General features: G+C 42.5%; 1 protein-coding gene across 1 annotated transcript in view; it reads left to right on the forward strand.

The window, feature by feature from the left end:
- ITIH5 (inter-alpha-trypsin inhibitor heavy chain 5) overlaps positions 1-13,424 on the forward strand; it is an 87,025-nt gene extending 73,601 nt beyond the window's left edge. The window contains exons 9-14 of the mRNA XM_058668901.1: positions 511-820; positions 2,165-2,724; positions 5,247-5,300; positions 8,270-8,386; positions 10,516-10,893; positions 12,155-13,424. Of these exons, the coding sequence (XP_058524884.1) occupies positions 511-820; positions 2,165-2,724; positions 5,247-5,300; positions 8,270-8,386; positions 10,516-10,893; positions 12,155-12,450 (1,715 nt within the window). The 3' untranslated portion in view covers positions 12,451-13,424. The remainder of the gene's footprint in view (positions 1-510; positions 821-2,164; positions 2,725-5,246; positions 5,301-8,269; positions 8,387-10,515; positions 10,894-12,154) is intronic.
- Positions 13,425-20,685: the final 7,261 nt, after the last annotated feature.

Here is a 20,685-nt window from a genome sequence, read left to right on the forward strand (position 1 = left end):
TTACAGTAAGAATTCTGTTTTGCTTGTTTATGCTAGCTTGGTAAAATGACATTCTTGGCTAATCCTGAAGACTCATTTTACCTCCTAGTGTCACCCTCAGCCAACCAACCATCCATTTCTTTATCCACCAAGCAAATTTGTTCAGCACTTGCTATAGACATATTAGAAGTTTTGATGACAAGTACCACTAAAGGTGCAATGATAGGGCAGAAGGTATAAACTGTAATGCCTCCTTCCATTGTGGGGTTCCAACAAGAGATAATCCTGAAAGTTTTTTAGGTGGGATAATCTTGTCCCATTCATGTTCACTTAATATACCCTTTTCAACATTTGAGACAAGCCTTAGAACCTGGCACCATCCTATATGAATGGAAGTGATTTCTTGTCGCACATAGCTCATTCCTGTGAAGTTTGAAAGTTGAGTGTTAACTGTAGGTCTGAGTGTGCATACAGGTACAATCTGAAAGCTAAGTGTGGAAGCCTGAACTGTCCTGTGTTGGTGTCCCGCAGGTACAGATATCAACGGGGCCCTTCAGACAGCTATCAGGCTCCTCAACAACTACGTGGCACATAATGACATCGAAGACCGGAGTGTCTCCCTCATCGTCTTCCTCACAGATGGGAAACCCACTGCTGGGGAGACCCACACCCTCAAGATTCTCAATAATACCAAGGAGGCAGCCCGCGGTCAGGTCTGCATCTTCACCATTGGCATTGGGAACGACGTGGACGTTAAACTGCTGGAGAAACTGTCCCTGGAGAACTGTGGTCTCACACGGCATATCCACGAGGAAGAGAATGCTGGTGCACAGCTCATTGGGTCTGTGTCTGTCCTGACAGGGTCATGAGAGAGTCTCTGAGGGCCCTGAAAGATTGCTTTCACTGAGTAACCCCAAGAGGAGGCTGTTTCACTGCTTATTAACCTCATGTTTGCTGGGCATGAGCAAAACACCACCATGCGTTTTTTGAAGCCTGGCAGATGTGTGTCTAAATTTTGATCCTGTTTTGTGATGTTAGGCAGAACTTTAAGACTGTCTTGGCCTTCGTTTCCTTATCTATAAAAGGAAGATCATAACAGAAACCCACAAGAAATCTTTCTGTGTATTAGCACAGTGGCTATTCCATATAAGGGGTCTTCAAAAAGTTCATGCAAAATCAGTATTAGGAAAAACCATGCATGAATCAAACTTTTTTTTACATGAGATAAACTTATCATTTAGTTCTGTTTTTCCATAACCTTTTTGAACTGCCATTGGATTATGGATTCACAAGTGATTATGGTTTTGATCACATTCTTAACAATTTGAAGATCTTGCTAGTATATGTATGCTGCCCATGAGGGAGGCAAGAGAGGTAGTGTTATTTCCATTTTGAGCACTAATTATATGATCATGTTTTTTACTTAGAGATTAGGACTTGGGTTCTGAAATATCTTCCCAGTTAGAATTCAATCCTTTGGCCAAATAGCCTATGACATTGTTGCTGACTGAATGAAGTCTCAAGTTCAACATGGCGTGATTCAATCTGCACGTGTGGCATGTATAATCTAAAAGGAAACCAAATGAGCTTTAGGTGTGTTTACAGATACTTCTTAGTTATATTAATGCAAACTTGTTCATGATAGATCTCAAAGGTGTGCAATGCAGACACGCCATCTAGAAATGGCCAAATATTTCACTCTCTTTTATTCTATGGGACAGGCTAGATCCTGCCCGGTGAGGACATTCAGAGACTCAGGTTCCTTCCATTTCATTGTCCTGCTTCCCTTAGTGTTATCCTTAACTACAAGGTTGAAATTAGGTCAGTATCACCTCCATTTACCAGCCATTTATCAGGATAAACTAGAAGAAAGCCCATGTTGAAGTGGACCAGATTAAACCTGTGTTGTTGCAGAAGTAGTGGAGACCAAAGGGTGGAAATTTCAGGGAGGGAGGTTATAAACTCCTGTAAGATCATAAGCAGAGTGGTTGAAGATGAGGCTGAGAACCCTGGAGAGACGTGGGTGTTATTTCCCCAGTGATATTCAGACTGCTGCGGAATGATCCCCATCATAAATATTGTAGGGGCTACGGGACTGGACCTGCCACTTGTAAAATGAGCCCCACCCCCCTGAGACAGTCAGTTGCTTCCACAATGCCTGATTCTTGCTGTTATTCTGCTGCAGCTTCTATGATGAGATCCGGACACCGCTCCTTTCTGACATCCGCATGGACTATCCCCCCGGCCTAGTGGAACAGGCCACCAAAACCCTGTTTCCCAACTACTTCAATGGCTCAGAAATCATCATTGCTGGGAAACTTACAAACCAGAAGTTGGATCACTTGCACGTGGAGGTCACGGCCAGCAACAGTAAGAAATTCGTCATCCTGAAAAAGGACGTGCCCGTGGGGCCCCAGAAGATGGGGAGTGACGTCACAGGGAGGCCTGTGGCTGATGGGGATGCCAAAAAGGGCTCCAATCACATTGAGCGCCTTTGGAGCTATCTCACGCTGAAGCAGCTGCGGAGCTCATGGTTGCAGAGCAGTGATGAGCAGGAGAGAGAGCGACTGAGGCAGCAGGCTCAGGCCCTGGCGGTGAACTATCGCTTCCTCACCCCCTTCACCTCTATGAAGCTGAGGAAGTCAGCCCTTCACGTGAACGGGCTGGAGGACACCCACAGCATGTCGGCTGCCATGGGACCGGAAACAGTGATGCAGAACTTGCAAGGAACGGATGCGCAGTCAGGTAGGACAACTCTTGCCTGGGGCCAGCCACGTGGGAGGAATGGAGGGCCCCAGTGGAAAGGTGAGATCTTGTAGGACCATGGTCACCTCAGCAGGAGGCTTTTATTTTATCGTGTGGTAATGTTTAAAAGATTTATCTATTTTGAAGTCAGAATTAGAAGAAAGAATGGAAGGGAGGAAGGGAGGGAGAGTTACAGTGTTTTATGTGTATGCCTGATTTTCCTGTCTTTTTTTTTTTTAAATAACATATTCTTAAAGATTTATTTATTTTACTTGAAAGGGAGAGACAGATCTCACATCTTCTGGCTCACTGGCCAGAGCTGGGCTAGTCTAAAGCCAGGAGCCAGGAGATTCTTCTGGGTCTCTCACATGGGTGCAGGGGCCCAAGATCTTGAGCCATCCTCTGCTGTTTTCTCAGACAGTTAGCAGGGAGCTGGATCAGAATTGGAGAAGCCGGGACATGAACTGATATCCCTATGGGATGTTGGTAATGCAGGTGGAGGATTAGCCTGGTGTGCCACCACACAGGCTCTGATTTTATTTTCTTTAGAATGGGAAGGAAATCAAGTATGGGGCTAAATCTCCTTTTGCAACCAATCACTCAAAATCCAGCAGAAGCAGTCTCAGTGTGTCAGTGCCAATTTGACTGGGGTGATGGGAGGGGAATTGGCAGGGACAAAGACAGGAGAAAGGAGCAATATTCAGACCCAAGCAGAAGCATGTGTTCTGCATAACAACATCTGTGCAAATAGCGTGTTTTTGCACAGAAAATTTTTATTAGGTTCCTGTCAGATTTCCAACCGTCTAGGAGAGAAAACTGGAGCCCTTGTAAGGTCTCCGTTAGTACTGCCACATTGATTCCTCAAGCTCCTAACCCTGAGAAGCATCTGGATGGGATAGGGAGAGCTTAAAATTAACATCCACCCATCCTCCCGATGAGCTGTTAGGGTTTCTAAACCTCTCTGAGTTTCTCACCTCTCATCTATAAAATGGGCACTATAACTTTGTATATTTTATTTATTGGAGAAGCAGACCTACAGAGAGAAGGGATGACACAGAGAGAAAGAGAATTATCTGCCACCCTCTGGTTCATTTCCCAAATGACTACAGCAGTCAGGTTTAGGCCAGGCTGAAGCCAGGAGCCAGGGACTCCATCTGGATCTTCCATGTGGGTGTCAGGGACCCAAGAAGGGGGCCGTTTCCTGCTGCTTTACCAGGCACATTAGTAGGGAGAGCTGGGTCAAAATTGGAGCAGTCAGGACTCAAATCAGCTATTGGGTTTCACTTGTTATGCTACAAGGCTGGCCTCCCATCTTTGTCTCCATAAGCTCTGAGGATTTTTAAATTAAATTTTTTTTTCTTTTTTTTAGAGTGTGCTGCCTGACACTCCTCAAAGTGATCATCTAATCTATCTTGTTTCTTATTGGTCCATCTGCATTCTGCCCATGTCATGTTGGCCAGGGACCACAATTGAGAAAGGGATGCTTAGAAAATATTTAGATACTTCTATGAAGAGAAAAACTCAGTAAGGAGGAGCGTAATTTTGTTAATGAGTAGCTTCATGTCAGACATTGATTTTATTTATAGCAATTAATTGACTTTTAGGTTAGTTTTTGGTTGACAGCTTATTTAAAATAGTAATATATATATATTTAAAAGATTTGTTTATATTTATTGGAAAGGCAGATATACAGAGAGGAGGAGAGACAGAGAGGAAGGTCTTCCATTTGCTGACTCACTCCCCAACTGGCCACAATGGCCAGAACTGAGCTGATTTGAAGCCAGGAGCCAGGAGCTTTTCCCAGATTTCCCACATGGGTGCAGGGTGCCAAGGCTTTGGGCCATCCTTGACTGCTTTCTCAGGCCACAAGCAGGGAGCTGGATGGGAACTGGAGCAGTCAGGATTACAACCTGCACCCATAGGGGATCCTGGCGCGTGCAAAGCAAGGACTTTACCCACTAGGCTACCGTGCTGGACCCAGTAGAAAGTGCTTTCAACCACAAACTATTTCAAAGCCTGCTGCCAAATGGCTTATATCTTTTTTAAAACCTGTTTTTGGCTTTTGTTTTTACTGTGGCAAAAACTGTATAACACAAAATTTACTACCTTAAGTGTACGGTTCAATAGTGTTAAGTATATTCACATTGTTGCAACTTGAACTTTTTCATCTGAAACTCTGTACCAATTAGACCACAAGTTTCCATTGCGCCTCATCTCAGAACCTTACTTTAAGTGGAGTAAAGGATTTGTCCCTATTGTATGTACATAAATAATAGAAGAGAAGAATATTTAGTTCATGAAAGAATACAATAGCTCATCCTCTGGGTTTTCCATGACATTTGTGTATTTTGAAATCATGCCTCCTCTTTAGGACAGGTAAAATTTTAAAGTTTTTTTTTTAATTTCTTTACTCTTTTCAGTTACAACAGAAGTTGAATTTTATTCAGCTCAATCCTTCTCTTTCCCTTCCAGAATCCTCTTTATATGAGTAATGGTGGTGTTTTATTCCATCTTCTTTTTAGCTTCTACACTGAAGAAACCGTTTGACTCAAGAATTAAAATTTCTAAAACATCAGGTAAAGGGGGGGGGGATGTAGTTCGGTGTGGATTCTCAGTAGGGAATTAAACCAGGAGCCTCCAGAAGCTCTCTGAAACCAGCTATAAGCACAGTTTCCTGGATCAGGCTTCCTTACCTGCACCCGTGTTTAGTTAGCCCAAGCCAGCATCTAACAGATGCTGGAAGCAGGCCATCATTAAGCCATTACATAAGGAGATAACATGGTCCCAAAGAAGCGTGGCAAGAGCCCTGACATGAGACCAGATGGACAAGAGAGGCATGTTTTGGTCCTTACTGAGTTTAAAGACATCATTTTAGAGATCTGAGTTAGGCATGCACCAAGCCTCTGGTGTTACAAATAAAATCATGATTCCCAAATCAAAATGCATGGTGTGACAGACAGCACATGGTTTTGCTTTTCAGCTTTAGAAAGGAAGAGAGGATTAAAAATGTCGTAACATGTGCTTCTGCCAGTTTTCTGGAATTAGAATGAAAATCCAGATGGGAGTTGTAATGTAAGGATTGGGTTTTCTTCTCCAGTGTCCACATCCATTCCTGGAAGTCTGATGATTCCCTTTCTGCTGATGTGCTGTCCGTGTGTGTTCCTAAGACTGGAGACATTCATAAGGTTAGCTTTGTGGCAGAGCCTGTAGTCTCCAGTGGACAGAATATAATGCTTTTGAACACACAAATGCTTTATGGAATGTGCGAAAGCTTTTCTCTTGGACTCTGCCTGGAATCATAACGTTTGAATCCCTTCCCATTATTTTGGAGCAGGCAGCATTGTTTCTTCTTATGACGAACTGGATGATTTGAAAAAATAAATGATATGTGAGACACACGTAGAAACTCCCAGAACTGTCAGACAAGCTGTGTTCACAGCTAAGGAGTTCTTATAAACAAGGGGGTTTTGATTGTCCCAACCAAATGTCATTTATTTTTGCATCAAGAAAGACAAACACCTTGGTGTCATTCTCAGTGCTTGAGGTACTGAACAGTGGGAACAGCAGATTCTCCCAGTGGCCCTAAGGAGTGAGCTTGGGGGAAGAACGCATTTTTTGTAGGAGTCTTGAGGAAAGGAATCTGCTTGTAGCTGGACAGGACTAGACTATTCCTGATCCCTACCTCCACCACGCAGACTTGTGTACACCATACATGTATGTACATGAAGTGGACTGGCATCGGGGAACATGGTGCGTTTGGTGTGCACATTAGACAGAAACAAAATCCACAGCCCAGTAAGAGAAAACAACTGATGTAGACCCTTGGGAAATATTTTGCCTGTGCTGCAGGGACGTGGCTGTTCCTCTTTAAGAGAGGAACATGAGGAAAATGGACAAGGAAACTGGGCCAGCTGAGTTCTGTGTTCTCATCTGTAAAAGCCAATTGAGAGCAATAAAGTCAGAAGGACCCAAATGAGGAATTTCCACTACTGTCATTGATGACTAACTAACCCCCTTTTGACTCCTTGCGCTTCACTGGTCACTGCCTCTAGACTGGTCTTGGCTATTACAGCTTGCTTGTGAAGATTTTGTGGCCTCTGGTACTGTGAATATTCTTGAGATAGCTTACACCTTCCTGGTAGGAGTGCCATAGAGGTCCTGCAGTTTGAAAGGCAGGGTCCTCGTTCAGAACTCTTTACTGGTGTAATTGAAGAACCGAGAGAATGGCAGATCCATATAGAAAACTGAAAGAGTATGGATGCAGTAATAGTTGAGGGTAAATGCAGTATTGCTCCTTCCTTTTCATACTGTTCTATACTAGTCTGGCTTTTGTTTCTGCTTTTTTTTTTTTTTAAGTACTTGCAAGGCTAAATGCTCATAAAGGAAACTGATTCACTTGGCTCACAGTTTTGGAGGCAGAGACTTCAATATCAGGCAGTCTCACTTGTTCAGCCTCTGGTCAGGTGGATAGCATCACAGCAGAGGTTCATGAGAGAAGGCCAGGCCTCAAGGTGAGATGTACCATGAGCATAGGGCAGGAACAAGCCTTTTTGAAAGTTTGCTTATCTATTTGTATTTATTCAAAAGGGAGAATATGAGAGAGTGTTGGTTCAGTCCCCAAATTCTGCAAACTTCCCTCCTGTACCCTCAACAGCTGCAGCAGACATAGGTCAAAAAGTTCCATTTAGATTTCCCCTAGATGGGGGACCCAAGTACTTAAGCTATTATGTATTGCCTTCCGGGGAGCACATTAGCAGGAAGATGGAAGGGAAGCAGAGCAGGGATTCAAACCCTGCCCTTTGTGTCCAGAGGGAAACACAGGCTTCTTCACGAGCATCTTCATTACTGTACCTCAGTGGTCACTTCCTGTTGCTTTTTTGGAAGATGTATTTATTTTTATAGGAAAGGCAGATTTACAGAGAGAAGGAGAGACCGAGAGGAAGATTTTATGCCTGCTGATTCACTCCCCAAGTGGCCACAACAGCTGGAGCTAAGCAAGTCTGAGGCCAGGAGCCTCCCTCAGGACCATGCTGGAACAGGGTCTCAAAGCTTTGGGCCATCCTTTACTGCTTTCTTAGCCCTCAAACAGGGAGTTGGAAGGGAACTGGGGCAGCTACAACATGAACTGATATCTGTATGGGTTCCCATGATGTTCAAGACAAGGATTTAGCCACTAGGCCATTGCCCCAGGTTTTCACCACCACACTGGGGACCAAAATTGGGGGCACATTGAAATCATAACCCAATTATAACACCCTTTTACCTCTCTGAAAGCTTAGTTTTCTGAATTTAACTAAGGTGTGGTAAAGGAATATTAGAAGGCCTAGAGTCACATATTTTCCCTTAGTGTGTACTAACTGGGAAGCTTTGCGGAGTTACTTCACTCCAACACATCCTCCTCATTCAGGAGTTAAGGATACCTTCCTCCTAGTTCTGTTGTCAGGATTAAATTAGCTATTTATGAGAAAACACCAAGCGGTGCTTACATGCAGTAGATACCCATTGAATGTGCTTCTTTTCTCCCGCTTTGTTCCTCTCGCCACAGTGGATGGGGATCCTCACTTCGTGGTGGATTTCCCCTTGAGCAAGCTCACGGTGTGTTTTAACATTGATGGAGAGCCCGGGGACATCCTACGGCTAGTCTCTGACCACATGAATTCTGGTGAGTTCTCCCCTCTCTCATGGCAGCCTAGGCATGGACCAGGCAGATATTATATTTCTCTTTGTTTTTCAAATGAATGCTCAAATCATGTAAAGGCGTATCATAAGTGCTCATTGACTACTGGACATGACTAATTAGGATTTGGGCTTGAGTTGGAATGATACATTCAAATCCATGCATTATGAGGAAGTGTTGTGTGGCTTTCAGTATATGCTCTAGGACCTGCACTTGTAGTCACAGACACTTTGCTAGTTTCACAGGGCTATGATAAAGTTGTTCCAGTTAATTTTTTTTAAAAGGTATTTAAATATTTTGCCTGAAAGTCAGAAAGAGAGAGAGAGAGAGAAGGATCTTTCATCCTCTGGTTCACTCCCCAAATGACCACAACAACCAGAACTGAGCCAGTCTGAAGATGATAGCCAGGAACTTCTTCCGGGTCTTCCATGTGGTGCAGGAGCCCAAGGCCTTTATGCATCCTCCGCTTCTTTCCCAGACCATTAGCACAGAGCTAGATCAGAAGTAGAGTGCCTGGGACTAGACCCAACACCCTTATTGGGATGTTGGGGCTTTAGGCAGAGGATTAACATGCTACACCATGGGGCCAACACAAAATAGTTCAAATGAAAAGTGACTATGAAATTGCCTCATAAGTGCTCAATGTTATAGAAATTCATGACCTATCATTGTCCTTATGTACATATTTTTCCATTCAGAAACTGAGGGAGTTTCAGCTTTGATTTCAGTTACTTGATGAGTTAGATGTGAAGTCTGGATGTTAGTCATACATACACCTGTATTTAAGGGCTCTGGTCTCCTTATTTCTGGAGAGCCTTTAGTTCAATGCAGGTAGTAACACCTGGGGATGGCTGTATGGACAGCTACCCAGCCTGGCACTGAGAGGATGCCCTGGCATTTCTCAATGCTGAGAAAATGACAGTCTTCGAAGATCATGTGCAGAGGATCCCCAGCTGGGTGGCAATATATGATGTAATAGTTAAGGCTTAATCTGGGGACTCCTTTATTACTTGTTCTCTTGCATGGCTCTCCAGCCTCAGAGCCAAATCTCTGCTTTTCCTAAATTCAGAGAACTCAGGAACAAGTCCAGGCCTAACTGCATCCCTCTGTGGAAATACTCCTCTCTTGCCAGCAATTTGCATCGTGCAAAGTGTCCTTGAGGGAGAGCTGAGCCCAAAGATGCTTGCAGGCTTGGTGCTGAGGATCAGGGGCTCCGCATCTGCGGGAATTTCTCCTCTTGCTTTGACCTGTTACCCAAGAGGTAACTCATTGAATGCCTAAAAAGTCACAGTTAAGATTTACTGGAAGATTATTCCCAAGGCAGGGGAAATAAAAATCTATTTTTTTATTATTGTAAATAGCCTCTTTGTCTGACAGTAAAATACATTTTATATGCATCATCTACTTCATTCCCGAACATCTCTCATGCACTCGCCATCTGTTTGCTGTTCAGTAGGACATCATGGACGCCTAAGGGCTTGATCTCAGGTCTTGATCAAATCCAGTAAACTGTGATTATGTGCTCTATGGTAAAAGAAAAACCAAAGCAGTTATAGATAATGGTCAGTTTGGGCTTATATATAAACCTCTGGGAGCCTCAAAAATTTTTATTATGTTTTATATTTTTAACATCTTATACAAGAAAACCAAGGCTCATTTTTTAAAAATGGATTTGTCTGAGCATCAATCCCTAATAAGTGGAAAAACTTTGAATTCGAGGGCTAGAAAAAGCCTGACTTTTGCATTATAATACAGTGATTAATTATGTCACCAGATCTCAAAATAGACACAGTGGCAATTGGCAGATACAAACTGTAGCTCCTGCTAGAAAGAGTCTCTGCAGTCAGACTAGACCGAGAACCAACATACATGGAAGCCACTTTCTAGTACATTCTACTCTCTCTACTCCAAGCTACTGGTCAGACATAGAGGGAAGATCACTCATGACTTCATTCACTCACTTGTTCAGTAACCCCCAAGTATCCTGTATGCATGAGTCAGTGTTCATGGCACTGGAAACACAAAGATGAGAAAGGAAATTCTGTTTAGACACGATCAGCAGGAAAATAGGGATAGTTTTCGTAACCATTGTTCTCTTCTTCTTAACCTTCGAGGTGTGACAGTGAATGGAGAGTTGATTGGGGCTCCTGCTCCTGCCAACGGCCACAAGAAGCAGCGCACTTACTTCCGCACCATCACCATCCTCATCAATAAGCCAGAGCGGTCTTATCTGGAGATCACGCCAAGCAGAGTCATCTTGGATGGTGGAGACAGGCTTGTCCTCCCTTGCAACCAGAGCGTGGTGGTGGGGAGTCGAGGGCTGGAGGTGTCTGTGTCTGCTAATGCCAACGTCACCGTCACCATCCAGGGCACCATAGCCTTTGCCATCCTCATCCACCTGTACAAAAAGCCTGCGCCCTTCCAGCGAAACCACCTGGGCTTCTACATCTCCAACAGCAAAGGCCTTTCCAGCAGCTGCCATGGACTGTTAGGTAGCAGCTGCTCTCTGCTTTATACTGACCTGAAAGGATAAAATCAACTCCCCCAAGTGAAGCTAGTGTCGCCAATGTCGTTGGCTTGATTGAGAAATTCAATAGGAACAGGGCCCATAGATATTTATATATAAAGTTGTTCATATCTGTAAGGTATTGGTTCCAGGACACTTGCTCCCTTTGCTGCTTCCAAAAGGATGCTTAAATCCCCCATTTAAAGTAGTATTTATGCATATCCTTCCAAATAACTTTTAATCACATCCAGAATACCTATAATACCTTCTATAAGGTAAATACTGTATAAATAGTGATCAGACTACATTACTTAGGGAATAATGTCAAGAAAACATAGTCTTATATTATTTAGGAAATGATATCAAGAAAAAAAATCTATATGTGTTCAGTATGGATGTAGCCATTGTAGGCCTGAATATATAATACATGTCAGCAGCAGCATAATACTTTAAAAATATCTTTGGTCCACTTTTGGTTGAACCCATCGATGGGAAACTCATAAAGGGGCAACTACACTAGTAATAAGTTAGATTTATTGCCTTCCAGTGACTTTATGAAACTGGAATGGGCCTTGTAAACCAGTTTTCATAAGGTCTGCAAAGAGCATAAGAACAGCAAAAAGGCACAGATTAAGGACTGCACAGGGCCCTACAATAGCATGAGAGTTATCTGATGATCACTTCCATATGGCCAACAGCAGCAGGCAGGCCATTCTGTATGGGTTTCTTCAATGTGCAATTTCATGTGGGTCTCTTGTCCAAAAATAGCAAGTCAGCCATTGCCAGGGCTCAGTTTGGAAAGCAGGATTTCCTGGCACTTGGACTGGATGTGTTTTGAAGAGTCTGGTTGCCAAGTGTGAGCTCCCACTCAGAGATGCAGATCTGTATCCTTTTAGTCTAAGCAATGACCTTATTTGACTTGGAGAATTCTGAGAATGAGTGTCAGGAGTTAATTTTATGGCATGAGATTTATAACCTGGTAGGAAAGAAGAAACACCTGACTCCACTACCTTGATTAACTGTCCTCCCAACTCTGTAGTATACTATAGTCATCTTCACTGGTTGGTTAGATCACTAGCTACCATTAATCACTGGGCAGTTTCTGGTACTGGACCATGTGTGAGTGCCTTCTGGTAGAGTTCAACCTAGACCTGGGGCCCATCAAAATCTCTCCTGCCCTGATACCATTGACTCCAACATGTCATTGCCTGTATTTTATTGACATATAATGCTTTTTGTCTTCCCAGGTCAGTTTTTGAACCAGGATGCTAAACTCACAGAGAATCCTGCAGGGCTCAGCAAGAATCTCACGGTTTCTCCACACCCTCAGGCAGAAGGGAGGCCTGAGGCCATCCTGAAAGTGAAAGGGCATAAAGTACCTGTGGTTTGGAAACAAAGGAAGATCTACAATGGGGAAGAGCAGATAGACTGCTGGTTTGCCAGGAACAATGCAGCCAAACTGATCGACGGGGAGTACAAAGATTACCTGGCGTCTCATCCGTTTGACACAGAAACAGTCTTGGGGACATCTAGGGGACTCTGAAACTGGCAGCCTTAGTGATGGGTGTGCATGATAGAGGGGCTGATTTTGAGAGACTTCATGGTAGAGCATTGTTGTTGCTTGTGCATGCCTGGTTTCTCGGCCATGAACTTACTCCGGAATGTAAGTCTGCTATTTGCTTGAATGATATATGGGCACAGGAAGCTTGAATGAAAATATTTCCTTTGCTTTCCCCGCTTACTTTCCCATCCCTCCTTCCTTCATCAACAGTAGAGAAACATGATGGCACAGAAGAACGGAGGATCATGGTAAAAGGCAAGGAAGTCTTTATCCTGTACCACTTGGTTTAAACATCTTTTAGCCTCACATAAACTAAGCTCTTCTGATGAAGGAAGGTTGCCAGTTTTATGATTTCTCTGTGACCCCATTTAGGCACTCTACATTTTGCCTTGTGTGCAGGTTTGGGAATCGCCCCTTTTGTTATTATTGTGTCCTGATGTGCAGCCAGTCTCTGGTCTCAAAAGAATCCCTCACTGAGCCCAGGCCACTGATCACAAAAACAACAAATCATTGTGACCACTGTAGATAATTTTTCCCCTTAAAGCATGGTTTTTATTTAGTTGTGAGATCTCACCCTCAAAAGTTAGGTTTTACTTAAAATTTTTTATTAAAATTTAAGGAATCTGTACCCCAGATCTCTTTCTACTGCACTTTGCAAACCAGTTAACTTTGCCAGAGGCGCTTCTCCAGTTTACTATAATAAGTGAAGTACTTTTAAAACATAGGACAACCTCATGTGGATTTTTTTTTTTTTACTGGCCTGTCTGGTGCTAAGAAATTGGCCAGTTGAATGACGAAACTTTTGCTTGGAATTCTTCAGCCTTTGTCATCATTCCTGGAAGCTTTCTGCTTGTAGTCCTCCAGGCAATGATATATTACATATGTGTGTAGTACTGAAGCAGCAGATGAGAGCACAAATGGAGTCTACCAGCCTACTTGCAGGAGACATAAACATGCTTCTTCTTAGCAGGAAAGGTCTATGCTTAAATTCTACAAGACTGCATCTGTCTACATGGATAAAAGCTGGGAAATCAATATGAATAAGTGACTTTGGTTCTAGAACATGGACCAATAGGATCCCCTAAAGGAAAGCTTGCAATGAAAATGGCTTCATTCTTTTTGTGAACATCCCCCAGGAAAGCCTTCTCAAAGAGGGACGAGGCTGCACAGGGCTTGAAGCCTCCCTCCTGACTTACAAAGAGTTCTTACTCTGTGATCTTCTTGGTCTTCCTGGGGCCTCTTGGCATGGAAAGTATAATCAGGAAGCACATGGATGTGAAGACGGTGAGTGCACACGAGCCAAACAGCAAGGAAGGAGCCAGTGTGGTTAGGGAAATGAAATATTTTGATGTGAACCGGAACTGAAGGTTTGGATGTTGGCTTCACAAGAAGTGATGATGCCAGAGTAGGTTATGCACGAAATGTCAAGGCATGCTTAGCACTTAGTGAGGAATCAACGTTAAGGAAAGTGTTGGTCATACTTCCCTTCCAAAGGGACACATTTGAACAGAAACAACATCCTCATGTCAGACTCAGCAGCTTCAGGAGTGAGCTGGGTGGCGGTGCAATCCCCTTTTGGAGTCTCTGTCTCTCTCCACTTCCTGGAGACACAGACTGTAGTCTGATAGCTGTGCTATTTGACTTCCTTTTTCCCAAGCTCAACTGCCTGTTTTCATACCAGAGATACAAAGATGACCAGCCCAAATTGCTGACAGATGCTTCTATGTTTCAGAGAAAAAAAGAGAGGGCAGCTAGTGCTTGATCAGGCTGTACAGGAGTTTTTAATTATAAATCCCAGCTGGGTAGGAAGCCCATGCGCCAAAAAGCCCAGTGCCCTTGGAGCAATGATCTGTTATTGCAGGTGCAACCCCCAACACTGCAGACGGGTTGCCAGTTATTACTGCTTCTGATGTTGCTTTATTTAGGTGCAGAAAAACAAAACAAAAACAAAAACAAACAAAAACACTCCAATGAGATACCTATCAGTAGCTCCTACATCTGAAAAAAAATTAAATAAATATTGAACTTCTGATGAATGTCACATCTCTCCCTCTCTGTCTCTCTCCAAAAGGTATTAATTATTGGAATTTCTGTTTTGGTTTAATATTGATATTTCTCAGACTGAAATCCTTATGCTTAAAAAGTTTTCAGCTAATTGAAAAATGCTTTATTTTCCATTGATCATGTGTTTTTTGAATATCAAGGATTTTGAATACAGAAGGAAGGAGAAATTCTCTTCCCAGATAGGGAAATTGGAGCAGAGTGCAGTTGAGTGACTTTTCCCTTGTGTCATATAAAACACAGAGCAAGAAGAGGACTAGGTCTGCATCTACCAGAGTTCATTTAGTCAGTTTTGATCTATTTCTCCAACTGGTCAATCCATGGGCATTGGTAAGTTAGGGAGGTTACTAAGCAAGCAACAAGGGAAAAAATCCCATAATTAGATGAGATGGATGATAAGCCTCTTGTTTATCATAATGACTAATGTTAATGAGTCTCAATGATTGGCTCACTGGTACTTGGAGGGAGTCCTCATGTCCCAGGACCAGTTCCTTTGCTCATCTGAAAAGGAATGGTTTATCTTAATGGTTTTCTCATCTAAGGTTTTATGTTCTCCACAGTAAAGTGGACAGAATGTTCTTTGCTCATTTATGCTAAGGGCTTTGTTTTCCTTCACTTGACATCCTGATGATATGACTTGGGGTTTAGCTTGTTTGGGAGGATAAACCTCCACTGTCCGTGGCAGCCAGGCAGTTACCCTGAGAATGGGAAATTGGAGAGTGCCTCTTGGTTCCTAACAGGAAAAGCAATTATTGTTTGAGTGAATCATGTATCTTTCTGGGTGGATTGGGAATAGAAATTGGTCCTTTCAATACACCCTTTGGCTTAAACTGAATGCTGTGGGTCATATGTTTGTGTTTCCCTCCTAACTCATATGATGAAGCGAAGTCCCCAATGCATTGCTCCTTAAGGTGGGACCTTCGAGCAATTAGGTTGAGAGAGCTCAGCCCTGATGAATGGAGTTAGTTGTCCTTCTAAGGAGAGATGTAAAAGAAAGGATCTGTCTTTTCTTTGCCATGTGAGGGTACAATGAGATAATCATTTGCAAAACAGTCGAGGAGTTCTTACCAGACGCTGAATCTTCGGTCCCTTGACCTTGAGCTTCCCAGCTTCCTGAACTGTGAGAAATAAGTTTCTGTTGTTTATACCCCTCAGGACAGGATATTATTGTCACAGCAGCCTGAGCTAAGACACAGAATCACTTAAAGTATAAATTTTCTTTCTTCAAGCTTCCCAGAACATAAACAAACAATGCTCTTATTAAAATTTGAAGAACTCTTGGAATTGCAAGAACATGCATGATCCAGCTCAAATTAAACAACAAAAATAACAATTAAGCAAATATTTAGAAATGTAACTTTGAACTCAAATAGAGTCACTTAAGTAGGGTGTAAGATAATTCCTATTACAGAGATTTTTTTCTTCATAAAATTTGTTAGAGAATAGTGTCTAAAAACAAATACATTTATTTATTTTCTTTTTTAAAAAAATGAAACAAGGTAAGGGCTGTTGAGAATGGAATTTGGTGATCCTAGCTCTGCTGTTCATGTATAGGAATATCTGAATGGAATAATTACCTTGGAAGAATAATGTTATAGTAACACAGGATATTGTAAAAAACAGCAAACGTACAGCACCCATTCCTGTGCTCTTACAGAAAGTGTCCAGGACATTAGTGTGTGTGGATTCTGCAATCCCAAACCTTTCCACCTATTCTTTGGGTCACTCACCTGCACACCCTCTGCCTGTTGTTTAGATTGGTGCTTCTTCCATTGATCTGAGGTTCAGTTTCCCTCCGGAGATATTATTCTGACTTGTAGTTAAGCAGTCTTATCTCTCACTCTGTGTGGTTCTGCCAGATCTTGTTTCGATTCCAGTGGAGTTACATTAAAATGGGACCAACAGAGACATAGAATCCATAGGAGACATCTGTGTTAGGCTGTGTTCAAGCTGTCAGGAACGTCAAGTCAGCCTCTGTGGGCACTGGGCTCTCTAGTTACGCAATGAGAAAATTGGAGCATGTAGTTAACTCCTAGGATCGTATCATCTTTGTCTTCACTTGCAGATGAACATGCTTCCTGAACTGCCAAGTGCAAATGTTACAATATTCAATCAGAGACTACTAATATGTTTCAAGGGCCAGAATGCCAGGTCCAGGGATTCAGAGAATGCATCTATGATGCCCTAGCATTCACAGTTTAGAATGGGCCAGAATGCAATGGTAGAGCTGTGATCTGAACACAGACAAGGTGTAATCATGAAGAGAGATCTGACCACTTCAAAATTGGGGGTTGAGTTAAGCTGCAAGGAAGAAAAGCATATACAGTAACATTCATATAGCACACATTTGCTATCATGCTGAATAACCACGAACAGCTTCCAGAACCCTCCTTACTTATTCAGGTTCAAATACAGCACTGTGGTACTTACGACTTTTGTCAGGTTGCAACAGAAAATGGTTGGTGCAGTTCCAGCTTCCTCCTTTTCTGACCCTCCTTTTCTGGTCCCTAGCCCTGCATCCTTGTATTTGTTTGCTTTACTGTACTCCAGGAACACAGAGGATGCTAGGAAAAGTACAGAACTTGTCCATGGGTTCATTCAGCAAACGAGGCTCCTTGTGGCATTTGGCAAACCTCAGAAAAGCATCTGTTTTTCCTGGAGTGCTTTGACCTCCATGAATGTTCCATTCTGCTTGAGCCGTCAGCGACACCAAGCCTCACAGCTTTCTGCCTCTGTTTTAGTGAGAAAATTGAGGAATGAGTTGTTTCAGTTTTTCTCTCATTTCACAGGGGCTATATCTTTGCATGGCTTTATCACCTTGATAGCTTTCTTTCCCAAGTATAACTGCCCATTTGCATCATGGATTACATAGTCTGTAATTTCCCCTGGGTAGTTGCCTCCATTACTCCCTTCAGACTCTTGTTCCCCATGAGGTGTGTCTGAATTTAAAATTCTACTGCAAAAGTTTGCTCTAGTCTGACACCAGTTCATCAAAGGAGTTCCCTGACAATCTCCATGTTTAAATCTTAATGTCAGGTGTGTTCTAGCAGTTGATATTTGAACTATCATTTTTCCTGCCTTCCAGACAATAGCTTAAGTGATCGTCTTTAGCTTTTGTCTTCACTGTATTCAGGGATCCATATCTTGCATGTATTACAAGCTATCAGTGTCTTCAGCCTCTACTGCGTGACTCCCATAGCTGCTTCCTCGTTCTTTGAAGTGCTGGATCCTTTTACATTTTAATGTGATTTTTAAATAATATTTCCTAGTCATTTAGGTGAATATCTTTCATCATAATCAAACTACAGACTTTACTCTGAGATTCTTTGTCTCCTACATGCCATCTCATGAGGCTCTCATCTGCTCCATGGTGCGTACAGAGAAGGCTCTGAAATACAGGCAGCAGTGTGGACTCCTCCACAGGAGCCACTTCCTCTTAGTTATTTTGGCATCATCTCAAACTCAGGAATTAAAGCCCATTTTTTATTTTCCAGGTATATATATAGGTTGATGGGGTTGGGAATGGAGGGTGAAAAGAAAGAATTCTAGCACCACATTTTCTATTTGGATATTGCAAGTACAAGTGGAAATATGTATGTTTGTGCTTGGCAAATTTCATAGAAAGTCAGCCCCTCAATTCATTTTTATTGACAGTGTTTCTCCTGAAAATTATTTGTTAATCATATTATTTTCTCAAAACAACAGCTGTGTTTTTGCAAGGGATGACCCAATGTTCTACTGGCTCACTGGGAATTTTTGATTATATAAATTGGAAATCCCATTTACTGAGTTCATTGTCATGTCCATTAAATAAACTCGTTGAACTACAAGTCTAAAATTTATTGTAAATACATTTTAGTCTGCTTTTAAAATAAATGTTATTTAAAATATATACTAATATGTGGAAAATACAATTCTCTAAATTTCTGAGTGTGAGTAAAGTCACAAATGGTACTCTTGGACCTGTTTGTCCTGTTAAATTTCCTATGAGATGTCTGCTTCACATGTCCAGGATCTTCCAGCCATGAAATTATGAAAAACTTTACACATGTTTAAAAGTAAAAGGTCACACACTGTTGCAGTCCAGCTTCTATTTGGAAGGAATAGATATGGGAGGCTATTTAAACAATATGGAAAGCTGCAGAAGAAATAAAGGAAACCAGCTCTTCATCTGCATGCTCAGAAAATTGAAGCAAAGCATTTTGAGAACTTGCAATTAAATAAACAGGATAAAATTTTGTATTTTACTAGTTTTAAATTTTTTAATTTTTTTTTATTTGACAATTAGAGACTCAGAGAATGCTCCCTATTCTCTGCTGTCTCACTTCCCAAATGACCAGTGCCAAAGCCAAGAGCTAAGAGTATAGACCAATCCAGCTCTTCCAAGGGAAAGGTAGGAACCCAGGTGCTTGAGCTGTTATTGCTGCCTCCCCCTATCTGCATTGGTGGAAAGGTGTAGACAGGAGTCACAGTGGCAAATCTAATCCAGGTACTCTAGCGTGGGATGCAGCATCTTCCCTGCTAGGCTAAAGACCTGTTCTCCCAAGTTCATACACTGTTGAATGACAATAGATTCTCAATTTTTAATGCTGTTTTCCAGCAGAGGAAATGCAAACACATTCACCAATTCAAGCATTATTTAGTGGAAGATACAGGAAGAAAAAAGGAGATTGCAAACAGTTGTCTCATCCATTTTCTCCCATTTCTTAATCCTCCCCTCCCTAATCGGTGGTCCACATAGGCATGCATCCTTCTTAACTATGTTAACATCTTTGAAAATAAAGTAAGTTTGTTATTTAAAATAAGTAATTTTAAAAGGTAGTATTTAGTGGTGGAGAGGCTGGAGTATCTTTCTTATCCAGCCTTGGAGATAATGTTTTATGGAATCATATTTTAAGTTATGAGATGGACAACAGTCTGTGTTGTAGAACGAGTAATAGAAAATGAACAGAGATTTTAAAATAAGTTTTATTTTTGATGTTGTTTATGTGGTTGACAAGGATGTACTCCTGTGAGGACCACTGGTTATGGTGGGGAGGGTCAAGACATGAGGGAAGGTGGGTGGGACAAATGCTTCCAATTTCCCCTTTCTTTTTCTCCTGTATCTGGAATGGAGAGAGGGGGAAGGGGAGGGAACTTCTCCCAATTGCCAAATTACATCAGCACCCAATGGTGGGAGATGTTCACTTGATACCATCTTAGAAACCTTGATGTGAAGAAGATGTTCTGAGGGTATTGATTGAGTGATGTTGATAGTTCTGAAACACTGTTGGTGTAATTGTTTGAAGGTTGAGAAAATCCTTCCAAGCTCCATTGGCTAACAGAGTCCACCCCAGTGTATCCACTCACCCAGACACTTGCTGCCAAATCTCAGCCAGGAGAGTTTTCCAATCTGTTTTGTTCCTATTTTCTGACATGGCATTTGTTGTCCTCTGCAGACCAAAATGAGCTCGCTGTCTTGTCCCCCGTATGTACCTGGGCATGCCATCCACTGCACAGGCATCAGCAATCAAGGAGGTCTCATTCTGACACATACCTGTGTTCAAGATTGGACCAGAAATTCTATGATCTTCCTTATGGCTGGAATTTTGACTCTAGTGGTTCAGTTGGGGAGGGGTGATCCCAGACCTGACTATTGCATGTGCCAGTATAGGGTCCATTCAGTCTGTCACCTTCATCAGACTATGCATACACTGGTGATTGTAGTTGCCTGATCAGTTTTGTCTTCAGCCCCATGTCCTGTGCAAACTGGTGTGTGCTGTGACCCAGCCCAAACCAGTGTGCCATAGACCTGGTCCCTGTGGATACTAGTGGGAACTGCAGCCTGGTTGGGGCATTCCCTAATAGCCCCCATCAGGCCCACTGCCGGCCCTGGTTCCTTCATGTGCTAGCATGTGTAGCAGAATAATCTGGTTCGTACTGCATCCCAATTGGGCTCTCATATACATCTATGGGTGTTATAGCTTATTTCAGCCCACCTACACCACAATCCAGTCCACATGTATATTGATGGCTGCTGCCTTGTCCAGCCTGGACGGCCCACAGCCTTGGCCTTTTTTTTAAGATTTATTTATTTTTATTGGAAAGCCAGATATACAGAGAGGAGGAGAGACAGAGGAAGATCTTCTGTCTGATGATTCATTCCCCAAGTGACCG

This window comes from Ochotona princeps, chromosome 10 (assembly GCF_030435755.1).
Source record: "Ochotona princeps isolate mOchPri1 chromosome 10, mOchPri1.hap1, whole genome shotgun sequence".
NCBI lineage: Eukaryota > Metazoa > Chordata > Mammalia > Lagomorpha > Ochotonidae > Ochotona > Ochotona princeps.